This window comes from Lynx rufus, unplaced genomic scaffold (assembly GCF_022079265.1).
Source record: "Lynx rufus isolate CCGP_SWC_20201006 ecotype Redwood Valley unplaced genomic scaffold, mLynRuf1.p SCAF_1, whole genome shotgun sequence".
NCBI lineage: Eukaryota > Metazoa > Chordata > Mammalia > Carnivora > Felidae > Lynx > Lynx rufus.
This window is the reverse complement of record NW_025814823.1, coordinates 22,910,862-22,935,377: the sequence shown is the minus strand read 5'-3', so window position 1 is coordinate 22,935,377 and position 24,516 is coordinate 22,910,862. Positions and strand designations below refer to the sequence as shown.

The window sequence follows — 24,516 nt, the reverse complement described above, 5'->3', positions numbered from 1 at the left end:
TTCAGGAAATGTCTTTACCTGTATTTGGCCCATTTAAAATATTGTGTTGTTTGTCTTTTTATTGTTGAGTTGGAGGTCTTCCTTATATATTCTGGATAAAGATCCTTTGATAGATATATGTATTAAAATATTTTCTCTCTGTCTAGGTCTTGCCTAGGTTTTTTTGTTAGCAGTGTCTTTTGATGAACAGATAATTTTAACTTTGATGAAATTTAATTGACCAATTTTTCTGTAATGTTTAGTACTGTCCTGGTGAGAACATTTCTCTCTCAGTAATTGATAAAACAAGTAAATGGTAAATTTTAAAATAACTCATGATACAGAGAAGAAATCACATGGGAAATAAAATATGTTGAACTGAATGTTAATAAAAGTACAACATACTAAACCATCTCATATTTGTGAGATATAGCAGTTGAATCATTGCCTAGAAGGGAGTTTATAGTGTAAAATGCTTAAATTAAATTTAAATTTTAAAGTTTTGAAGTTTCCATCGTCCAAAGCAAAAGGGAAAAAAGAAGAGTAAATTAGCCCAAAGGAAGCTTAAAAAAGGAAACAAGAAATGTAAGGAAAATCAATAAAATAGGAAATAAATTAACCAGTTAGCTCAGTGAAAATCAGTGTAATGAAAATTTGGTTCTTACAAAAGAACAGTGGAGGCAATAAAGCTCTACTTAGACTGATCAAGAAAGAAAATCAATAAAAAAACAAAAAAATTAGTAAAATAAAAATTTAAATCAATTAAAAATTCATTGATATAACACATTGCATCATATTAGCATAGAGGACAAAAACTACATTATCATCTCAATAGATACAGAAAAAGCATTTGACTAAATCTATAACACTTTCATGACAAATACTCAACATATTAGGAATAGAAAGAAAATTCCTCAACCTGATAAAGGGCTTCTAGGAAAATCCCCCCCAGAAAAGATGATACTTAATGGTAAAAGACTGAATGTGTTCCACTAAGGAACAGAAACAAGACAATGGTGTTTGTTCTCACCACTTCTATTCAACATTGTATTGAAGGTTCTAACCTGGGAAGTTAGGCAAGAAAATAAAATAAAAGGCATCCAGATTGGAAAGGAAGAAGTCAAATGATCTCTATTTTCAAATGGTATGATCTTGTATATACAAAAGAAAAAGTCCTAAGGAATTCATTAAAAATAATGAACAATCTAAAAGTAAGGAAAACAAGTCCACTTGCAATAGTACCAAAAAGAATAAAATACTTATAAATAAATTTACCTAAATAAATGTAATACTGATATTTTGAAAACTGTAAAACATTGCTTAAAGAAAATAAAGAAGTCCCATTAAATGGAAAGACACTTCATGTTTATGAATCATAATATTTAGTATGGCAAAGTGAAGATACAAATATTCCCAAAAATGACCTAAACTTCAGAGAAATCCCTATTAATATCTCAACTGGCTTCTTTGCAGAAACTGACAAGCAGATCTAAAATTCATATGTAAATGAAGTTTCAGAATCATCAAAGAATTCTTGAAAAAAAATAATAAAGTTGGAGCACTCACACTTTCCTACTTTCAAACTTAATATAAAACTCAGTAATCAAGACAATGTTGTACTGACATCAGGGTAAACACATAGATCAATGGAACAGAATTGAGAGTCCTGAAATAAGCCCTCACATTTCTGGTCAATTATTTTCAGTAAGCGTGCCAAGACAATTCAATATAGAAAATGGTGCTGTAACAGGTGGTATCTGCATACAAAAGAATGAAGTTGGATCCCTACCTCACATTATATACAAAAATGAGCTCAATATGAATAAAAGACCTTAGTGTAAGAGCTAAACTACAAAACTCTCAGAGGAAAATATAGGCTAAAACTTTATGAGATAGCATTAATTTCATCCCTGACTTACTTATTTTATAACTGGGAAGCTTGCATCTCTTAATTCCCTGCACCTATGTTGCCATTACCCCACTCCCTCTTCCCTCTGGCAATAACTAGTTTGTTCTCTGCATATATGAGTCCCTTCCTGTTTTTTGTTTTGTGTTTTAGATTCCACATGTAAATGAAATAATGGTATTTTTCTCTGTGTGATTTATTTCACTTAGCATAATACCCTCTAGGTCCACCCATGTTTTTGCAAATGGCAAGATTTCATTCTTTTTAATGGCTCAGTAAAATACTCCATTGTGTATATATACCATATATATACCATATGTACCATATATACACAATGGAGTATTTTACTCCATTTTACACCATACACACACACACACACACATATATATGTGTGTGTGTGTGTGTATGGTATATATACACCCATACACCACAGCTTCTTCATTCATCCAACCATCTATTTAATAGACATTTAGGGGTTGTTTCAGTATCTTGGCTATTGTAAATAATGCTCCAATAGACATTCGGGGTGCATATACTTTCTTGAATTAGTATTTTTTTTCCTTTGGATAGTGGAATTATTGGATTGTATGCTATTTCTATTTTTACCGTTTTTAGTGACTTCCACACTGTTTTCCATAGTGGCTGCACCATTTTACATTATTAAGAAGAACAGGACATGAGCGTTCTCTTTTCTCCATATCCTCGCTAACACATTATTTCTTCTCTTTTTGATACTAGCCATTTTGACTAGTATAAGGTGATATTTCAGTGTGGTTTTGATTTGCATTTCCCTGATGATTAGTCATGTTGAGCATCTTTTCATGTGTCTGTTGGCCATCTGTATGTCTTCTTTTGTAAAATGTCTATTCAGGTCCTCTGCCCATTTCAATCAGATTACTTGTTTTTTTGGTATTGAGTTCTATGAGGTCTTTATATATAAATTTTTAATTTTTAAAAATGTTTAATTTTTTTTTGAGAGAGAGAGAGAGAAAGAGAGAGAGACAGAGTGCGAGCAGGGGAGGGGCAGAGAGAGAGGGAGACACAGAACCCAAAGCAGATCCCTGGCTCTGAGCTGTCAGCACAGAGCCTGATGTGGAGCTCAAACCCATGAACTGTGAGATCATGACCTGAGCCAAAGTCGGACGCTTAACCGACTGAGCCACCCAGGCACCCCTATATTTTTTATATTAATCCCTTATTGCATATAAGTTTGTAAATATCTTCTCCCATTTAGTAGGTTGTCTTTTCATTTTGTTGATGGTTTCCTTCATTGTGCACAAGCTTTAAAACAATCACTATCTGCAGATCACATAATGCTGTACATAGAAAACTCTAAAGACCCCATCAAAAAACTGTTAGAACTGAGAAATGAATTCAGTAAAGTTATGGGAGAAATCTGTTCTTTCTATACAGTAGTAATGAAATAGCAGAAAGAGAAATTAACAAAACAACCCCATTTATAATTGCATTAAAAGAATAAAATATCTACAAATAAACATAACCAAAGAAATGAAAGGCCTGTTCTCTGAAAACACTGAAGACTGCACAAACAAATGGAAAGATATAGTATGCTTATGGATTGGAAGAATTAATATAGTTAAAAACGTCCAAATGCTTTGCTTACCCAAAGCAATCTACAGATTCAATACAATGTCTATCTAAACACCAAAAGTATTTTTTACAGAATTAGAATAATACTAAAATGTGTATGCAACCAGAAAGGACTCCAAATAACAAAAGCAATCTTGAGAAAGAAGAACAAAGCTGGAGGTATCACAATCTCAGATTTCAAGGTATACTGTACAGCTGTAGTAATGAAAATAGTTTGGTACTGGCACAAAAATAGACACATAGATCAATGGAACAGAATAGAAAGCACAGTAATAAAGCTGTGCTTATGCGGTCAATTAATCTACAACAAAGGAGGCAAGAATATACAATGGGGAAAAGACAGTCTCTTCAATAAATGGTGCTGGTAAAACTGGAAAGTTACATCCAAAAGCATGGTTGAGCTGCACCACTTTCTTAAACTATTCTCAAAACTAAACTCAAAATGGAGTAAAATCTAAATGTAAGACCTAAAATCATACAACTTCTAGATGAAATCATAGGCAGTGATCTTTTGGACACTGGCCTTAGCAACATTTTTCTGGATACCTCTCTCTAGGCAAGAAAAACAAAAGCAAAAATAATTTATTGGTATTACATCAATATCACTGCCAATAGAGGACATCTGCCTTTCTCAGTGTGGCTTAAGGTGACAGTTGACTGACCAGAGGTATTGTTTTCTTTTACAAAGTATACATTTCTATTAACAGAATCCATCGCAATCCCTGTAATTATTGTCCCCATAGTGCTCAAGTATCAGAGCCACTACAAATTCCAATGCTCCACCTTCTAGGTGCACTGCATCCTGATTGGCCACAGGTGGGAAGCTTTAGTCATTATTTAGTATTTAGTATTTAGTATTTAGTATTTAGTATTTAGTACTGTGTGGTCCCACTTAGTACCCACATACTGTGCCTGGGTCTTTAATGCCATAAGATCAGTGAGTAACCTAATCTAATATCCCATCCTGAGTGTCTTCAGGACACTTTGGAGCCAAGCCAAGCCTTTTGCTTGGGTTCTCTAGGAGAGAGAGACAGAGTGCAATTTGAGAGAAATAGGAGTGAGGACAAAGAGGAGTGGGCAGGGAAGGAGGGGAAACTAATACAACGATTTGGTACCAAACTAGCTACCACTTGATATCAAGTCCAATTGATTGCTCAGTGTCATGGGCACATACTAGGCATGGGGGCACCATAGGTAGCAGAACAGATATAGATATACCCTCATGGACATGTACCATCATGGACAACTGCTTTATGGGCAGTTATATAACACTCCATGTTAGAAAGGCATTGTGCTTGGTTTAACGTTCTGCACTCACCAACTTGAAAATCTCAATATTTTGTGAATAAAGGGCCTTGCATTTCCATTTTGCACTGAGCCTTGCAAATTATGTTATCTGGTCCTTCTAGTGTAAATTACAGTTTAGTAAGGGAACTAGTCATATTCTCTCTCCTGAAGAATGGAGAGGAGGTCATTGTGGTAGGAGAAAATTATAAAAAGATGAAGACTAACAACTTTTACACTGGCAGGAAGGAGGCAAGCCAGCTGTTGGATGAGTGACAAGGTACATGAATGCGGCAGGAGGGACTATTTTATTTGTTGTGGGTTTTTTTGATTCTTTCACTTTTTCTCCCTAAACTAATCAATAATTCTGAATAATTATGGTAAACTAAGTGGATCTCTGTTTCTTGAAACCTGAAAGAATCTAAGAGTATACACATATGGGAGGTCATTTAAACCATGGAAATGAAATAGAGCAAAAGGAGAGGAGAATTGAAGATCTTTTAGGCCAATGTTATCTCACATTATCTGTGAAGGAACTTTCTTTTTGAATTTTTAATTTTTCATGAATTAATACTTCTGGAAAATAAAACATTTTAAAGTACTAGAAAAATGAAAGGAAAACAAAAAAGTCACACCAAATACAAACTCATATGTTTTAGTATTTTAACATATAAAATTATATTTCAAAAAACACAGAACAAAAAATAACATAGTATAAAAGAAAAAATTACAAAAACTACTTTGCTCACTTAGAGTGTGTGTATAGGCGATTTATATAAAGAATTGCTAATACACGATTAGTTTTTTAATCATTCCATACTCATAACAACTAAACAAAAAGTTGGTAGTGAAGTAGCAATTTCCCATATTAAAACCTGTATTTACTATTTTAAATTTGTCAACAGTTATAGTTTTAAACATGGCAAATGTGTTTCTTGCTTGTTAAATAATCTCCTCTAGGTTGAATTGGTGACCATGCCACTAACAGGGGATATTGTAAATCTGTTTCTATGTTTTATTCAGTAACACTCATAGAGAAATTGGTCTCTCAAAGGTATGTTAAGGGAATGGAAATGATTTTAAAGCAATTTCAGCAAGCTCAGGATATTCATTTTTATTTATTTATTTGTTTGTTTATTTATTTATTTATTTATTTATTTTTGAGAGAGAGAGAGAGAGAGAGAGCGAGAGCGCGTGTGCATGTGGGAGGAGCAAAGGGAGAGAAAGGGTATCATAAGCAGACTCCACACCAATGCAGAGCCCATGCGGGGCTTAGTATCACTACCATGAGATCACGACCTGAGCCAAAATCAAGAATTGGATGCTCAACTAACTGAGCCACCCAGGTGCCCCTCATTTTTTACTTTTATCCAAAATGGAGCAACCTATGCTTTATTTTCAAAATTCATCTTCAATTCTTTATCGGTAATAGTATCAAATCTTTATCAGTTCCAAACATTTGTCCTATTAAGTTATAATTACAAATTAAAGAAATGGGCTCTGGATCCATGAATTCCCTATGTTTGATTATTTTCTTGGAAAAACTCCAAATGTTTTATCAAACTCGTAATTAGTTTCTTTATATTTTGTACGTGAAAGCCACTGAATTTCGATGAGTTTATTGCTTCATTAGTCGGTTTTAGTACTTTACTATGAGTGATGGCTCTGAACTCAATAGAAGGGGGATGATATGTCTTAGTGAAATTAGTAAAATGCTTAGATCTTTAATTCTTTGGAATCACTTCTCTGGTCATTATTTGATTTACTACTATTATTACTAACACACTGCTGACATGTGTCTTTTCTTGACAAAACAGGAAAGTGAGGCTTATTTCGACATCTATAATTTAGGGTTAAAAACAAATGACACAATCTGGGGCCCTGGGTGGCTCAGTTGGTTAAGCCTCCAACTTCAGCTCAGGTCATGATCTCACAGTACATGAGTTTGAGCCCTGCGGTCAGGCTCTGTGCTGACAGCTTGGAGCCTGGAGCCTGCTTCAGATTCTGTGTCTCCCTCTCTCTCTGTTCCTCCCCAGCTCACGCTCTGTCTCTCTCTCTCTCTCTCTCTCAAAAATAAATAAAGATTAAAAAAAATTAAAAGAAAAATAAATGACACAATTTTACTTCCTTAAGTTAGCTATGAATTTCATAAAACAAACAATTAAAATTTAAAATGACTATAAACATACAAGTGAGAAAAGTAAATAAATATATTTTCATAGATTTGTATTCACTTTTGGGTTACAGTTAACCTCAAAATTTCACTCCTTATAGGGAATTACTCTCATTTATAATTGCACCAAAACCCATAAGATATATAGGAATAAACCCAACCAAAGGGGTAAAAAGATCTGTAGTCTGAAAATTATAGAACACTTGCAAAAGAAATTGAAGAAGACACAAAGAAATAGAAAAATATTCCATGCTCATGGATTGGAAGAACAAATATTGTTAAAATGTTTATACTACCCAAAGCAATGTACACATTCAATGCAATCCCTATCAAAATGCCACCAGCATTCTTCACAGAGCTAGAACAAACAGTCCTAAAATTTGTATGGTACCACAAAAGACCCCGAATAGCCAAAGTGATATTGAAAAAGCAAAGTAAAGCAGGAGGCATCACAAGCCCGGACTTCAAGCTGTGTTGTGAAGCTGTAATCATTAAGACAGTATGGTACTAGCACAAAAACAGACACATAGATGAATGGAACAGAATAGAGAACCAAGAATTGGACCCACAACTATATGGTCAACTAATCTTCAACAAAGCAGGAACAGCATCCAATGAAAAAAGGACAGTTTCTTCATCAAATGGTGTTGGGAAAGCTGGACAGCAACATGCAGAAGAATGAAACTGGACCAGTTTATTATACCATACACAAAAATAAATTCAAAATGGATGAAAGACCTAAATGTGAGATAGGAAACCATCAAAATCCTAGAGGAGTACACAGGCAGTAACCTCCTTGACCTCATTCCCAGCAGCTTCTTACTAGACACATCGCCAGAGGCAAGGGAAACAAAAGCAAGCATGAACTATTGGGACTTCATCAAGATAAAAAGCTTCTGCACAGCAAAGGAAACAATCAACAAAACTAAAAGGCAACCACAGGAATGGGAGAAGATATTTCCAAATGACATATCGGATAAAGGGCTAGTATCCAAAATCTATAAAGAACTTATCAAACTCAATACCCCAAAAATAAATAATCCAGTTAAAGGGTGCCTGAGTGGCTCAGTCAGTTGAGTGTCCGACTGCTGATTTCTGCTCAGGTCATGATCCCAGGGTCATGGGATAGCCCCACCTTGGGCTCTGCACTGAGCACAGAGCCTGCTTAAGATTTTCTCTCCCTCTGCCTCTCTTCCCCACCCTGCTCCTGCACACTCTCTCTAAAATTAAAAAAATAAAATAAAATAAAAATCCAGTTAAAAAGTGGGCAGAAGACATGAACAGACATTTCTCCAAAGAAGACATACAAATAGCTGACACATGAAAAAATGCTCTATATCACCCATCATCTGGGAAATACAAATCAAAACCGTAATTAGATACTACCTCACACCTGTCATAATGACTAAAATTAACAAGTCAGGAAACAACAGATGTTGGTGAGGATGCACAGAAAGAGGAACCCTCCTACACCGTGGGTGGGAATGCAAACTGAAGCAGCCACTCTGGAAAACAGTAAGGGGCTTCCTCAAAAAGTTAAAAATAGAACTACCCTAAGATCCACCAATTGCACTACCAGGTATTTATCCAAAGGATACAAAAATATTGATGCGAAGGGGCATATGCACCCCAATGTTTATAACACTGCTATCAAGAATAGCCAAATTATGGAAAGAACCCAAATGTCCATTGACTGATGAATAGATAAAGAAGATGTGATATATGGCATATCTTCTTTACCCATATATGTATATGGATATATACATATCCATACATATCCATATACATTATATATATATATATTTATATATATATATTATATAATGGGATATTACTCAGCCATCAAAAAGAACGAAATCTTGCCATTTGCAACAATGTGAATGGATGGAGCTAGAGTATTATGCTAAGTGAAATAAGTCAGAGAAAGACAAATATCATATGATTTCACTCAATGTGGAATTTAAGAAACAAAACAGATGAACATAGGGGAAGGGAAGGAAAAATAAAATAAGATAAAATACAGAGAGAGAGGCAAACTGTAAGAGACTCTTAGCTACAGAGAACAAACTGAAGGTTGCTGGAGGGGAGGTGAGTGGGGAAGATTGGCTAAATGGGTGATAGGTTTTAAGGAATGCACTTGGGATGAGCACTGGGTGTTTTATGTAAGTGATGAATCACTAAATTCTACTCCTGAAACCAATACTACACTATATGATTAATTAACTTGAATTTAAATAAAAATGTGGGGAAGAAATTTACTCCTTATAATGTGGTCCTACTACAGATGGTAAGGACAATCAAAAAAGTTGCAGAACACCTGAATCCACATTTTGTTCAATGAGAAGTGTCCAATGATCATGTGCTTGGATATGGCTGAAATATTAAGTGCTATAAATGCTGCTAAGCACTTTTAATTTCTGTGCTTATCTCCTGTGGACTAGATATAAGCAAACTGGCAGTGGTCCAAGGAACACTCTTTGAGTCCTGCTGCTCTAGGGAAACTTCACTGAAGACAAGGAGAAGAAGGATTGGGAGTTAATAAAGGAACAGAAGGGAGGAGGAGAAAAAGGAGACCATGGATTTGTGGAAGACTAGGGAAGTTTTAAGAAAAAGAGGTTAATTGTGTTAACTGCAAGATAGTCAATTAGAATGAAGACCAGAAAGAAGCCATTGAATTGACAAGTAGGACACGTGTAACCTTTGAAAGAGTGATTTCAGTGGAGTGCTGGTGGTGAAGGAAGATCAAGAAAAGCTTCTTTGAAGAATCTGCAGAATTTCTAATATTTCTTTGGTTGTGCAACAGAAAGCTGTGGGGGATATAAAACTTTTGATCAATGCAATTGCTCCTAAGTTGTGTGTAAGGGTATTTTATTATTTTATTTTATTTTATTTTATTTTATTTTATTTTATTTTATTTTATTTTATTTTATTTAAGTTTACTTACTTTGAGAGAGAGAAAGTGGGAGTAGGGGAGGGGCAGAGAGAGAGAGGAAAGAGAGAGAATCCCAAGCAGGTTTTACCCTGTCAGTGCAGGACTTGACACAGGACTCAAACCCAAGAACCATGAGATCATGACCTGAGCTGAAGTCGGATGCTTAACTGATTGAGCCCCCAGGTGCCTGGTGTGTAAGGATTTTAAATGTAGTGGGGAACATAGTTAAATTAATCCATGATAAAGATACACATCGTTTTGCGAGTTGAAAAATCTCTGATGTATCACAATTGTGGTAAATCCAGAGGTTGATAAACTGGGTTTAAATAAAGCAAGTCATATCTACATGTAGAGAGTTTACTTCAGTTCCCAGAACTTTCCTCTGCTCTCTTGGCCCGTCTACTTTTAGCAAACAAGCACTTACTGTGTGCCTAACACTGTGTTGGCTACTATAAAGCTACAATGATGCCTAAGATTTGGTCTCTACTTGGAAGGGGCTCAGAGGGCAAATGTTATCAGTCACAATGCTTTCTGGTAGAAACAACTGAAAACCCCAGCTCAGTTGAGGTCAGCCCCAGAGTTGGTCAAGTCAGACTCAGTTGTCACCGAGGAGGCAGATTTTTTTGCTATTATTACTGTTAACATCATTAACATTTCTGCCTTATCCTCAGGTCAGCTTGCCTGAAGTCACAATGGCTGCAGCAACTGTTTAAGTGTCACATTCTCATGGAAATAGTTAAGGGCAGAAGAACTGTGTCATCTCTGTATCTCATTTTATCAGGCTGCCAGCAGACAGCCTTTGATCCTGCAAAGACCAAAACTGCATCCTGAGCAGTTAGTTAGTTAGCCTACACTAACCCAGGCAGATGAGTAAAATTACCACTTTGATGGTACTCATTCTCTGTAGCTGAGGCTGGGTATGAGCCCTACTTCTGACAAGCTTTTGGCCCCAGAGAGATTTTTCCTGAACTTGGGCCAGACTGGCTGTTGAGTAGGCAAATGACTGCCAACCCTTTTCACATCCTGACATATATCATGGTATATACAGAAGATGCAAATTGTGCAAATCGCTAAAATAAACCCAAGAGGCTTGCAGCCATGACTTGCTTGAAGGCTCCCCCTGCCTCAGCTCTGTTCAGCTGTTCCAAGGATGAGGGGATTCACATCAGAACACGGCTATATTGTATTCACAGTGCCTCAGTTGGGAAGTTCTGATTGGGCAATCCACTGGGTCTGCCAAAGAGAGAAAACCATGTATTCATATTAGACGGTCTATTATTACAGTAAATATTAAGACACAGAAGAGACACAGCTTTTAAACCAGTTTGATGGTGTAAGCTCTTTTAGCAAGCTCTTCTCTGATGTCTTTGTGCCTTTGCACATGCTCCTCTCTTCTGGGCGCATTCCTTGTCAACACAACATAATGGTTAAGCAGAATCATATCCTCGGCAACCCATCAGTTCTGTAATGCTGGGCAAATTAATTAACTCCTCTGAGCGTGTTTCCCCATCTGGAAACAGAAATGATACTACTACTCATTTCAAAGGGTTGTTTCTGAGGATTAAGATAATTAGTTAAAATGGCCAGCACAACCCCTGGTACATAGTAAGCCCTCCTTACATGTTAGGTCTGCCTGGCAAACTTCCATTCAGCTGCCACCGCTTCTCTGAAGATGTCCCATAGACATTTCGATGGTGCCTCGTTTTTTACACCGCTATTAAAACATTTATCACACTACAATCTGTTCTTTGCGCACTCCTCCTCTCTCCTTCCCTAAACAGCGATCCTAAAAGGCCAGTAATTGTTCTACACTTTCCATCTCCCAGTGATCCTCAGAGTTCTGTTTGCATCAAGCATTCCACAAAGGTTTGTTTTTGTTTTGGCCGATTCTGAGTAACGGATTGGGCGGGAGGAGCGTGGTACAGAGGGACGGCACCGCCCACGGAGGGAGAGGGGCGTGCCCGCCCTGGGTGCACACGCTTGATATTCCCGGCGGGGCCTGAGCTGCGTGCAGCCCCAGATCAACCCACAGATAAAAACGGGGCCCAATCTCATGCACCAGACTGTGCAGTGCCCCGTTACCGGCACCCAGGCCTGGAGGGGAGAATTTCGAGTAGAGACACGTCCGGGCGGCGGCGGCTGCCTCAGAGAGAGTGCCTCGGCCCAGGCCGGGGGGCCCACGCCCAGGCCGCCCGACCTCACGCCCCCGCCCAGCACACCGCTGGGCGCCCCGGTTCCCTCCCGACGCCGGCGGGCTCGGGAGCCTCGCGGACGTGACGCCGCGGGCGGAAGTGACGTTTTCCCGCGGTTGGACGCGGCGCTCGGTTGCCGGGCGGGGGAGGGCTTGTCCGGTTTCTCTCAGGGGACGTTCAAATTATTTTTGTAACGGGAGTCGGGAGAGGACGGGGCGTGCCCCGAAGTGCGCGCGTCCTCCTTCCCCGGCTCTTCGCCACCACTCACTGGCTCCTACCCTGGGGGGGAGTCATGCCGCCCAAAACCCCCCGGAGAGCAGCAGCCGCAGCCGCCGCTGCCGCCGCCGCCGCCGAACCCCCGGCGCCGCCGCCGCCCCCTCCTGAAGAGGACCCCGAGCAGGACAGCGGCCCCGAGGACTTGCCTCTGCCCAGGTGAGCGAGCGGAGCCGCGGCGGCCGTCTCGAGAGAAGGGCGCCTCGAGAGTGCGTCGGGGCGGGCACCCCAGCGTCTAGGCGGGGGCGCGTCTCCGCCGGCTGCGCGTCCCGGCGGGAGGAGGGTTCTCCCTTGTCCCCCAGCACCGCGGAGCGCCTGGACGGGGGTGACAGGGGTCTGGCTTCTGGAGCGAGGGGAGGGAATCCGGGAAGGGTCTCGGCTCCAGCTTGACAGGTGTCGGGCGGGTGGGGCTCGGGTCCCTGAGCAAAGTGACAGGTGCCGCCTTTCCTCCTCCAGGCGGAAAGGCTCGCCGGCGGAGGGTGTTTTTGAGGCGCCATCGAACGCAAAAAAGAAAAATGACTGGCTGGTGTCTGGTGGAGAGTTTGTCTCCTGTTGAGATTTGTAACATTTCGGTGGTCGTGTTTGACTTTCTGTTTTGGTCTCCTGAGATGCAACAGCTGAAAGTGTTTTCCTCTGGGCGTGCACTGCATCCGAAGCCCAGTCCTGGAAACGCCAACCAGGAAAGCTATGGGACGTGAAGTGCAGGGTTCTGCGTGTCAGTTGCCCGCAGTGTACTCGGCTGAGGTGCTTTGTGGCGTTTCCTTGTAACAGTGCTTTGAGGTCTTGGGGATTCAGAGCCATCAGTAGTGACTGGAGGGTCATAACACTTGAGAGGAACTGGCGTATGGGCAAAAGTTTTGTGAGACGTTTAGTCTAAGTGCTTGAAAGTTTCTGAACTTTTATTCCTGTCGCATAAAACTCTTCTATGTTAAGCTTCAGCATTTTTCATTCTTTCTTACATTTTGCCTTTGAGCCAGACAACAAACATCCTTGTGTTTCTCTCTCTCTCTCTCTCTCTCTCTCTCTCTCTCTCTCTCTCTCTTTCTTTTTTGTTTGGGTACGAAATTAGTGATGATCGTGTGCTCACATTAAACTTTTTTTCTTCCCCAAGTGGAATCTAAATTTAGGCGAGTAGAACATGACAGGGAGATATTTATTGTACTGCGACATCCTATTTTTCTTGATTGTGATACTTTATGGTTAAAAAGCTAAGGTTGAAAGAGTATGATTGCCATTATTATTGTCAGTACTGGTCCTGCTTTGAGACTACATGTAGATTGCTGGGAAATGGAACTCCTTTCTTTCCCTCACCACTTCCTCTCCATTTTTGTCCTTTACCAAGTCCTTTTCTTTCAACTTTCCAGATACAGAGTTCAAGCATATTGCAAAAGATAGGAATGGGCTTTTGGGATGGTTTGTGAAAGGCTATTGAAAATACATCTGTTTAAGTGGATTGTCTTATGGGTCAGTTAAAAATCATACTATTTAAAAAAAAATGTGAAACGTTCTGGGAGAAGACAAGTTTAATTTCTGATTAAGCTCTGATGTATCCAATACTTGAAAGTTGGCATTTGGAAAAAGCAGTAAATATACCTTAAAGAATCCCCTGTTACCCATAGAGCTTTGGAAGCATTCTCAATTATTGTAGGGTAACCAGAAATACTGAAATTATGGCCATCACTTGGGAAAAGAAGGCCTTTCTTCCCCGACCCAACATTGTTATTCATCTTTAAATGGTGGAACTACCAAAAATTCTCCTGTTAAGTCCAAACCATACAAAATACACTGTACTCTTGATTATCCTTACCCACAAAAGTTTTCATTAGTATGGGCAGTTCAGCTCTGCAGATTAGCTGCTTAGCAAGAGTAAAACTACTGGCTGGCAGTCTGAAGCCTAGCAATTTGCTTAGGGGTGGATTCAGGGCCCACTCCACCTGCACTTTTCAGTGAGATTTTTTCCACCTTGACAGCTGAGATCTTTTTTTCTGTTGCATTTTATCTGGCTTAAGTGGTGAAGTTAGAAGGGAAACCTTCACTAGGAATAGCACTTCACCCCCCGTGGTGGTGTAACCAAAAGTTAATTGTGTTTTGAAGGAGGGTTGGCAGTCTAGAATAGTGGTCAAGGGCATGGGTTATGGAATTAAACTGTTGGGTTTCCCACTTACTGGCCATTGCCTAGTTGAGTACTTTAACTTCTCTGATTTGGTACTTGTCTGTAAAAGAAGAATAATAAGAGTGCTTATCTAATAGGCTGATGTGCATTTAAGGTACTTTGTACAGGGTTAGTGTAAATACTCAAGAATTAGTAGCTATTCCTCACACTAGTTATTATTATTAGGTGTGAGACATTAAATGAATGAGCAGGAACTAGCCAACAAGAAATTATTGACTACCTATAATGGGTAAGGAAGATTGAGGAGAAAAGGATAAAATAAGCATAGCAATACTTTATGTTAATCGTTACGTAAGAAATGCTAGTAGGTAGAGAGATTATATGAGATATTGGTTAAGTGTAGACTGCATTTTAGCAGTCGCTGATACTAAATTGATTCTGAAATATTATATATGGGCTTTCCTCTTTTTGCTGTTATTGTCATCCCAGTTTTCACATATAGCTTTAGCTATCATGCTTGCTTACTTTTACAAAGCTATTTTTTTGTGCTGAAGTGTATGTGATTCACCAGGCCAGCAAACCTTTTTCATTGTGTGGTATTTTTGTTGGAAAGACTATGAAAAAAGATAAATATGTTTAAAATTCTACCTGTAGTTTTCTTCAAAGATAAATAAGATTTTAAAGTAGTTAGTGATGCTTTTTTTCAGAACAGTGCTGTTATATGCAAACCATTGAAACAAATATTTAATTAGTTTGATTTGTAAGTATATGCCTATTATATATCTATTTTTATCTGGCAGGCTTGTATTTGAAGAAACTGAAGAACCTGATTTTATTGCATTATGTCAGAAATTAAAGATACCAGATCATGTCAGAGAAAGAGCTTGGTTTACTTGGGAAAAAGTTTCATCTGTGGATGGAGTGTTGGTAAGGATTTCCTTAACATTTTTTGAAAAAAATTTTCTGGTTTAAAAAATTATTTTGGAAAATAGAAAAATATAAAGAAAAGAAAAGCTAGTAATAATTCTGTTATCCAGTAATAATTATGTTATTCTGATTAGCATTAAAAATTTTTTTTAGCATTAAAAGTTTTTTTCAAATCTCCCCATATAAACTCCTCCAAAGTATTTTAAAGCAAATCTTAGATGATATATTTTATTCATATACTTTACTCTGGTACAAAGAGTTATTGAAAAGCAAAGCCATACCTTGTAAAATAATCTTTAATATTTTATAAACTTAAATTTAAATAAAGTTAAATAAATTAAATTTAAATGAATTTAAATTAAATCAAAATTTAAATAAATTTAAATTAAATCAAAATTTAAATTTTAAATTTAAATAAGTATTTAAATTTCCTGATTGTTTCAGAATTAGTTTTGTTAGAATTTAGAATCTTTGATAGCATTTGATATATTCCATTTTTTTTCTTTTCAGAGGTGTGTGTGTGTGTGTATGTGTGATACTACTAACACTACTAACACCAGCAAATAATTCCTAGTGCTTTATATGTACTGGAGGAATATTATAAGCATTTTGCAAACAACCCATTCAACAATCCATTGAGATATGAAATGAAAAAATCTTTGTTTTACATGTAAAATTTTTAGAAGGTGATACTGAAGTAGAGTGAGGTTAAGTAACTTGACCAAGGTCTCTGGCTAATAATATTTAGGACACAGATTTGGGATCATACATGTAGTTATACATAGTTACATATAATAGTTTTGTATCTTGTTATACAATTTTTTTCTCAACATGAGCATTTTATTAAATATTTTCTGATATTTAATATAGTTTCCAATGGTACTATAATATTTAGTACATTAGATATATTTTAATTTTTTTTTCAATATATGAAATTTATTGTCAAATTGGTTTCCATACAACACCCAGTGCTCATCCCAAAAGGTGCCCTCCTCAATACCCATCACCCACCCTCCCCTCCCTCCCACCCCCCATCAACCCTCAGTTTGTTCTCAGTTTTTTATATTTTGATTTTTTAACTCTTACTGTTATTGGACATTTTTTCCCCCAACTTTTTGGCACATAAAATGATGTGGTAAACATCCTTATTCAGAAGAATAATGCCTGGCACAAAGTAAGCCCTTGATAATTTAATGAGTGAAACTCTGATTGTTAGAATACATTTTGAATTACTGTGTCAAAAGCTGTGAATATTTATAAAACTTTTGATAGTTAAATTACACTCTAGACAGATACTTTTAATGAATTTACTTTTTAACAGCATCATATTAGTGTACATATCTGTCTGGTTTTACTGATCAGATTAACACAACAAAATATGTTTTTGTATATCATAAAAATATTTAAGACCATTACAAAATCTGGTATCTTAGTCCATTTGGGCTACTGTAACAAGATACCACAGACTGGGGGGCTCATAAACAACAGAAATTTATTTCTCACAGTTCTGGAGGCTGGGAAGTCCAAGATCATAGTGCTGGCCGATTCTCTGTGTGAGGGCCTATTTCCTGTTTCATAGACAGTGCCATGTCACTGGCCTCACATGGTGGAAGGGGTGGCAGCTTTCTTGAGCCTCTTTTTAAGGATACTGGTCCCATTCATTAGGACAGAGCCCTTGTGACCTGATCATTTCCTAAAGGCCACAACTCCTAATACCATCACATTGGGCATTAGGTTTTAAGGATATGAATTGTGGGGGATTGTGCACAAGCATTCAGTGCAATAGCATCTGGTAATAAAAAAAGAGAATGAATCCAATTTCAAACACCTGAATATAATCTGGAACTCCTTACTAAAAAAGGAGGAATATTGAAGTATCTTGGATGAATGACTTTGGTATTATCGTCCCAAAGCAGCTAATGTATATTTTCACTGATTTGGGTACTTCATGTAACAAAGTTTTTTTTGTGCATGTGCAGTTAAAGATAGTCATAGCTCTGTCACCTCTCATAAATGCTAGGCTTTTAGTTTTCAGAAAGTTGGAAAGGAGTAGTAGATTATAGAGAGAATTGGTGAATATAGTTTCCAGTTTATGAGTGGGTTATGTTCCCAGTCTTTGTAAGTACAATATAGTAGTTAGGTTTCCAGGCTAGCTCACACAAAACTTTTTTTGTACTGAACTATAACAGTAATAGTTTTCATCACTGAGGCCCTTTTAGGCTTCAGACTTGAGTACAAGTACAAGTAAATATTACTACTTTCTTACCCTATGTTTTTTCTCCTAATGGAGCTGATGAGGGGACTAGGGGATGTGAAATCATTCTTGGTGGTATGCTGGAGGAAGACAAGGAATTTCATGTTATCTTTGGGATATTGGGTACTTTTTTTTTTTTTTTTGCAGGGTGTATGACAGAGGAGGGTATGGTATTATCCTGTTATAAATACCATTTATGTAGAAATATTATTTTAAGAGATATTTAACTTTTTGAGGGTTGGCCTGAGAATTTAACCTCTGTTTATACAATATCTAAGGGAGAATGTAACAGTGTGTGCAGACAAGTGAATGTAATGACAAAATTAACCAGTTTCTGATGCAGCTGTTCTGTTCTAGCTATTCTAGATAGCAGTTGGTTATCTTCTTTGAAACAAGAGAAGGAATTTAGTAACTCAGGGAACTCTGGAAACTGAAAGTAGGTGATATTTATTGGAATAAAGGATGGATTAAGAGCAAGGAGTTGTCATCAGACTAGACTGACTTAAGTCTCAGTTCTACCTTTTACTACCTCCATGATCTTGAACAAGTTACCTAAAATCCCCAAGTCTCAGTTTTGTTATTTGTATAAAGGATTAACAATAATTTCTGGATCTTGGAGTTAAAATGTGGGTTAAATAACTTTATGCATACAAAACACTTGTTAGTGTAAATGAAGGCCTATATTAAATCATGCAGCCAGAATAATTTGACTTAAGAATTACCCTAGAAAATTTTATATTAATATAATTTTTAAGAGAACTTAATCAGTTAAAATACTTTAATTTTTTAAAGTTTTTATATAAATTCCAGTTCATTAACATGATTAGTGTAATATTAGTTTCAGGTGTACAATATAATGCTTCATCACTTACATTCAGCATGTGGTGCTCATCACAAGTGCACTCCTCAATCCCCATTACCTATTTAACCTATCCTCCCACTCATCCAGACCAATTCTGTTTCTTGGTTTGCCTCTCTCTCTTTTTCCCTTTGCTTATTTGTTTTTAAGTTCCACATATGAGTGAAGTCATATTGTATTTTACTTTCTCTGACTTCACTTAGCATAACACTCTCTAGCTCCATCCATGTAATTGTAATTTTTATGTCTGAGTAATATACTATTCTGTATATATACCACATATTTATCCATTCATCAGTCGATGGACGCTTGGGCTGTTTCCATAATTTGGCTATTGTAAATAATGCTGCTGTAAACATTGGGTATCCCTTTGAATTAGTATTTTTGTATTCTTTGAGTAAATACCTAGTAGTGCAGTTGCTGGATTATAGATAGTTTTATTTTGAACTTCTTGAGGAACCTCCATACTGTTTTCCAGAGTGGCTATACCAGTTTGCATTCCCACTAACAGTGCATGAGGGTACTCCTTTCTCCACATCCTTCCAACACCTGCTGTTTCTTGTGTTGTTGATTTTAGCCCTTCTGATAGGCATGGGGTGGTATCTCATTGTAGTTTTGATTTGTGTTTCCCTGATGATGAATGATGTTGAGCATCTTTTCATGTGTCTGTTGGCCATCTGTATGTCTTCCTTAGAAAAATGTCTATTCATGTCTTGTGCCCATTTTTAAATTGGATTATTTGTTTTTTGGGTGTTGAGTTTTATTTGTTCTTCATATATTTTGGATACTAACCCTTTATCAGATATGTCATTTGGAAATATCTTCTCCCATTCCATAGATTGCCTTTTAGTTTTGTTGATTGTTCACTTTGCAGGAGCTTTTTATTTTGATCAAGTCCCAGTAGTTTATTTTTGCTTTTGTTCCCTTGCCTCAGGAGACCTGTCTAGAAAGAAGTTTCTGTGGCCATTGTCAAAGAGGTTACTGCCTGTGTTCTCCTCTAGGATTTTGATGGTTTTCTGTCTCACATTTTGTCTTCCATTCATTTTGAATTTATTTTTGTGTTTGGTGTAAGAAAGTGGCCCAGTTTCATTCTTTTGCATGTTGCTCTCCAATTTTCCCAGCGCTCTCTTCACCTCTTCCATTTGGTGAAGAGACTGTCTTTTTTCTATTGGATATTATTTCCTGCTTTGTTGAAGATTAATTGAGTATATAGTTGTGGGTTCATTTATGCATTTTCTGTTCCATTGATCTATGTGTCTGTTTTTGTGCCAGTATTATACTGTTTTGATCACTACAGCTTTGTAATATAATTTGAAATCTGGAATTGTGATACCTCCAGCTTTGCTTTTCAAGAAAGGATAAGAACCATATGATCATTTCACTGTTTGTAGATGACATTGTACTCTATGCAGAAAACTCGAAAGTCCAGCAAAAAACTGCTAGAACTGATACACGAATTCAGTAAAGTCACAGGCTACAAAATCAGTGTGCAGAAATATGTTCCATTTCTGAACACCAATAATGAAACAGAAAGAGAAAATAAAATTAAGGAATAGATCTCATTTACAATTGCACCCAAAACAGTAAGATACTTCCCAAGAGGTGAAAGACCTTTGTTATGAAAACTATAGAACACTGAGGAAAGAAATTGAAAGGACACCAAGAAATGGAAAGACATTACATTCTTATGGATTAGAAGAAAAAAATTATTAAAATGTCTATACTACCCAAAGCAATCTACACATTTAATGCAATTCCTATTAAAATACCAACAGCATTTTTCACAGAGCTTAGAACAAACAGTCCTTAAATTTTTATGGAACCACGAAAGACCCCAAAATAGCCAAAGAAACATTGAAAATAGTTGAATTTATAAATGTATGTGTAATGATTTTGATGTAATTTTGGTAAAACTTAAGGAAAGTTTGAGGTATTTTGTCTAGAAAAGTGTTTTTTCCTTTTTGTATAAACGTTTAATGGATGTAATATTAGTGATTGTTGTCATTACATTAGATTGTATTCATACTGCATATAACATATAAATAAGGGACTTTTCATTAAGAAATTGGCCAGGAGTGTTGTTCATGTTGGGATTTACAGTGAATCAGTTAGAATTTTGATTTTCTTCTGCATCTTAAATCATTGCATGGTAGAGTGGAGAAGACCTTGGACCTTGAAGCAGGAAAGTTTTGATTGTAGTAGTTGCAGTGTAGCTGTAGGATTTTAGATAAATTGGTTGATTCTCCAAGTCTCAGTTTGTTCATCTGTAGAGCAGAAATGATGCCTGAATGCTGTCCTCGTAGGGTTTCGTGTGTCTGTGTCCATTCAAGAGCTATGAAATATATTGCCCTTGATAGAGGCATTTGTTTTTGTGATACGGGTCATTATATTTAGAAAGATAATTAAAATGAATAGTTTGGAATTGGAGTAACAGTAGCCATTCCATGTAAGTTATACTACAGACATATGAAGAGTCATATACTACAGACATACGAAGAGTTTTTTTAATAAACTTAAAAAACAGAATATTTAAAAATTAAGTGTAATAGAAGGTATATACCTGTTATTTTCTAGTTATTAGTACTATATTTACCCTTTCTTTTTGAATATGGTGCTCATATTCTGATTACGTGTGAGTATTGCTGAGAAAAAAAATCATTTAAGAACATATACGTGAATGTTATATTTTGTCTTACAGATAGAGGCTATTTGCAACTTCTTTTATTTCTGATTCTGCTTCTAAGGTTAATTTTTTACATCTTATTATGGAGAATTTTAGAGATTTATAAAAATAGGTTAATAATGTGAACTCTCATATACCTCTTAACCAATTATAAATCATGGCCAAACTATATTTCTCTCTGATTCCAGATTATTTTAAAGTAAATTCAGGTTATGTTGTTTCACCAATAAATATCTCACTATGCATGATCTTGTATTCTTTTTTTTTTAAAGTTTATTTATTTATTATGAGAGAGAGAGAGAGAGAGAGAGAGAGAGAATATCCCAAGTAGGCTCTGTACTATCAGCACAAAGCCCTGTGTGGGGCTAGAACTCATGAACTGCAAGATCAAGAGTGGGATGTTTAACTGACTGAGCCATCCAGGCACCCCTTCAGTATGCATTGTCTTTTTATTTTTTTTTTTAATTTTTTTTTTTTCAACGTTTATTTATTTTTGGGACAGAAAGAGACAGAGCATGAACGGGGGAGGGGCAGAGAGAGAGGGAGACACAGAATCGGAAACAGGCTCCAGGCTCCGAGCAGTCAGCACAGAGCCCGACGCGGGGCTCGAACTCATGGACCGCGAGATCGTGACCTGGCTGAAGTCAGACGCTTAACCAACTGCGCCACCCAGGCGCCCCTGCATTGTCTTTTTAAAAAGTGACTTCTGTTCATCACATCTAACAAAATTGGTGCAAATTTTCTATTATCGGATATTCAGTGTTCAAAATTTCTCGATTATTTATAATTTTTTTTCATGTGCTCTAATCAGGATCAAAATAAAGTTCATATATTGTGATTGGTTGACTTCTGTCTTAAATCTCTTAATCTGTAGGTTTTACCTACCCCCTTTCTTCTCTTACAATTTAGTTGAAGAAACTGGATTGTTTATCCTGTAGAATTTCCTACAGTGTGTATTTTGCAGATTGCATCTCCTCCATTGTTTAACATAATTGTCTAATTCTCTGTATTTCCTGGAAATAGAGCAGGCCTAGAGGCCTGATCAGATCCTGGTTTGATATTTTCTGGAAGAAATTCTTCAGAGATATTTTTGTGGATACCAATTGGCAGGCACATATCTTGTTAATCTTTCTCTTTTTTTTTTTTTTTTGATATAAGCAGTTATTGATCACCATTAACTGGATCTATAGGAGTTGCTAAAACTTTATCATTCCTCTCTCAACTATTAGTTGTAATTCTGTAAAGAGAAATCCTCTATTAACTGTTATTATTCTAAAGTGTAGTTTATTCAGGAAAGGAAGGCTAGATGAGAGATTTATGGTTTGCTTTTACTTACTACTTTTTAAACTAAAAATTTGTAAGCTCTTCCAAAGATGGCCAGTGATTATAATCATCTTTTTAAGTATTATGTTGACCGTACCAGTAGACCAGTTGGAGTACATACATAGGTGTTTAATAAGATCTTTACTCAATAATTGACATATTTTATAATTGGATAATGTTATATAAATGGGATCATACATTATTTAACCTTTGGGATTGGCTTTTTTCAGCATAATTCCCTGGAGAATAATTGAAGTTATATATCAGTATATTAGTTTGATAGGGCTGCTATAACAAAATACTACAGACTGGGTGACTTATCAGAAATTTTGTCATGTTTCTGGAGCCTGGAAGTCCAAGTTAAGGTGTCTGCAGATTTAGTTTCTTCTGGGACCTCTCTATTTGGTTTGCAGATGGCTGCCTTCTCCTTGTGCTCTAAAATGGTTTTCCTGTGCACACACTCCCTTGTGTGTTTGTGTGTCCAAATTTCCTGTTCTTATAAGGACACTATAATCAGGTTGGATTAGGGCTCACCAAATGTCCTCATTTTAATTTACTGTACCCCTTTTGAAGTCCTGACTTAAAAAAAAACAGTCACATTCTTGGGTACTTAGGTTAGTACTTCAACATATGAGTTTTGCAGGGGTGGAGAGCACAAGTCAGCCCATTGCAATTTATTATTGTTGTTTAGTAGTATTCCATGGTATGGCTGGACCACAGTTTGTGTAACCATTCACTCATTGAAAGATACTTGCTCTCTTCATAGGTTTTAACTGTTGTGAATACAGCTGTTTTGAACATTTGTGTATAGGTTTTTGTATAGATACCAGTTTTCATTTTCCTGGGAGATAAATAACCAAGAGTGCAATTGCTGGCCATATGGTATGGTCATGTAGGTCATATGGTGTGGTCATATATGCTTAATTGTGTAAGAGCTGCCAAACTTTGTTTCATAGTGGCTGTACCATTTTGTATTACTATCAATATATGCATGTTCCAGTTTCCCAGCATCTTTGCCAACATTTGGTGGTTTTACTTTTTTTTTTTTTTAATATTAGCCATTTTTCTCAGTATGTAGTGATATCTTATTGTGGTTTTAATTTACATTTTTCTGATGGCTAATTATATGGAATATTTTTTTAATAGACTTTTTAGAATAGTTTTAGGTTCACAACAAAATTGAGCAAAAGGTACAGAGATTTCCCATATTCCCTCTGCCCCCATAAATGCTTAACCTTTTCCACTGTCACCATTCCCACAAGAGTGCTACATTTGTTACAGTTAGTGAACTAATACTGACACATCATTATCACCCAAAGTGCATAGCTGCTGAAAGTCTTCTAAATGTGCTTATTTGCCATTTGTTTATCATCAGTGAAATGTCTCTTTACGTTTTTTGCCCATTTTGAGTTTCCATAGGTTTTTTATATTCACAGCTATGTCATGTGTGAATAATGACAGCTTTATTTCTTCCTTTCTAATCTTTTTGCTTTTTTTTTCTTGTCTGTTGCACTGGCTAAGATTTCAATACAGTGTTGAATAGAAGTGCTAAGAGTTCCTGCTCTTAGAAAGAAATCATTCTGTCTTTTAGCATTAAGTATAATGTCAGGAGTAGGTTTTTCTTAGGTGTTGTTTATCACATTAAGGAATTTTCTTTCTATTCCTAGTTTGCAGAGATTTTTTTTATATCAGAAATAAATGTTGGAGTTTCTGAAATGTGTTTTCTGCATCTATCGTGATAATCATATTTTTCCTTTATTAGACTATTGATATGATGAGTGATATTGCCTGTTAAAACAACTTTCCCTTCTTGGATAAATTCCACTTGATCATAATATAGTATCCCTTTCATATATTGTTGGATTTGATTTGCTAAACTTTTAAGAATTTTTGTACTATGTGTTTACAAGGGATATTGGTCTGTAGTTTTTTCTTTATGGTTATGGGTTTTTTTTCTAGTTTTTTTTTTTCAATTTTTGTTGGACGTTTTGACAGAATAATTCTGGC

At 36.7% G+C, this 24,516-nt stretch overlaps 1 protein-coding gene across 5 annotated transcripts in view; it reads left to right on the top strand.

Annotated features, from left to right (window-relative positions):
• Positions 1–12,220: 12,220 nt before the first annotated feature.
• The window catches only part of RB1 (RB transcriptional corepressor 1), a 178,997-nt gene continuing 166,701 nt past the window's right edge, over positions 12,221–24,516 (top strand). For 3 of the 5 annotated variants that reach the window (XM_047079691.1, XM_047079663.1, XM_047079682.1), the window contains exons 1-2: positions 12,222–12,509; positions 15,264–15,390. In XM_047079691.1, coding sequence (XP_046935647.1) covers positions 12,370–12,509; positions 15,264–15,390 — 267 coding nt within the window. In that variant the 5' untranslated portion in view covers positions 12,222–12,369. Of the gene's footprint in view, positions 12,510–15,263; positions 15,391–24,516 lie in introns of all 5 variants that reach the window. The other 2 variants (XM_047079672.1, XM_047079701.1) reach the window with 2 other exon arrangements.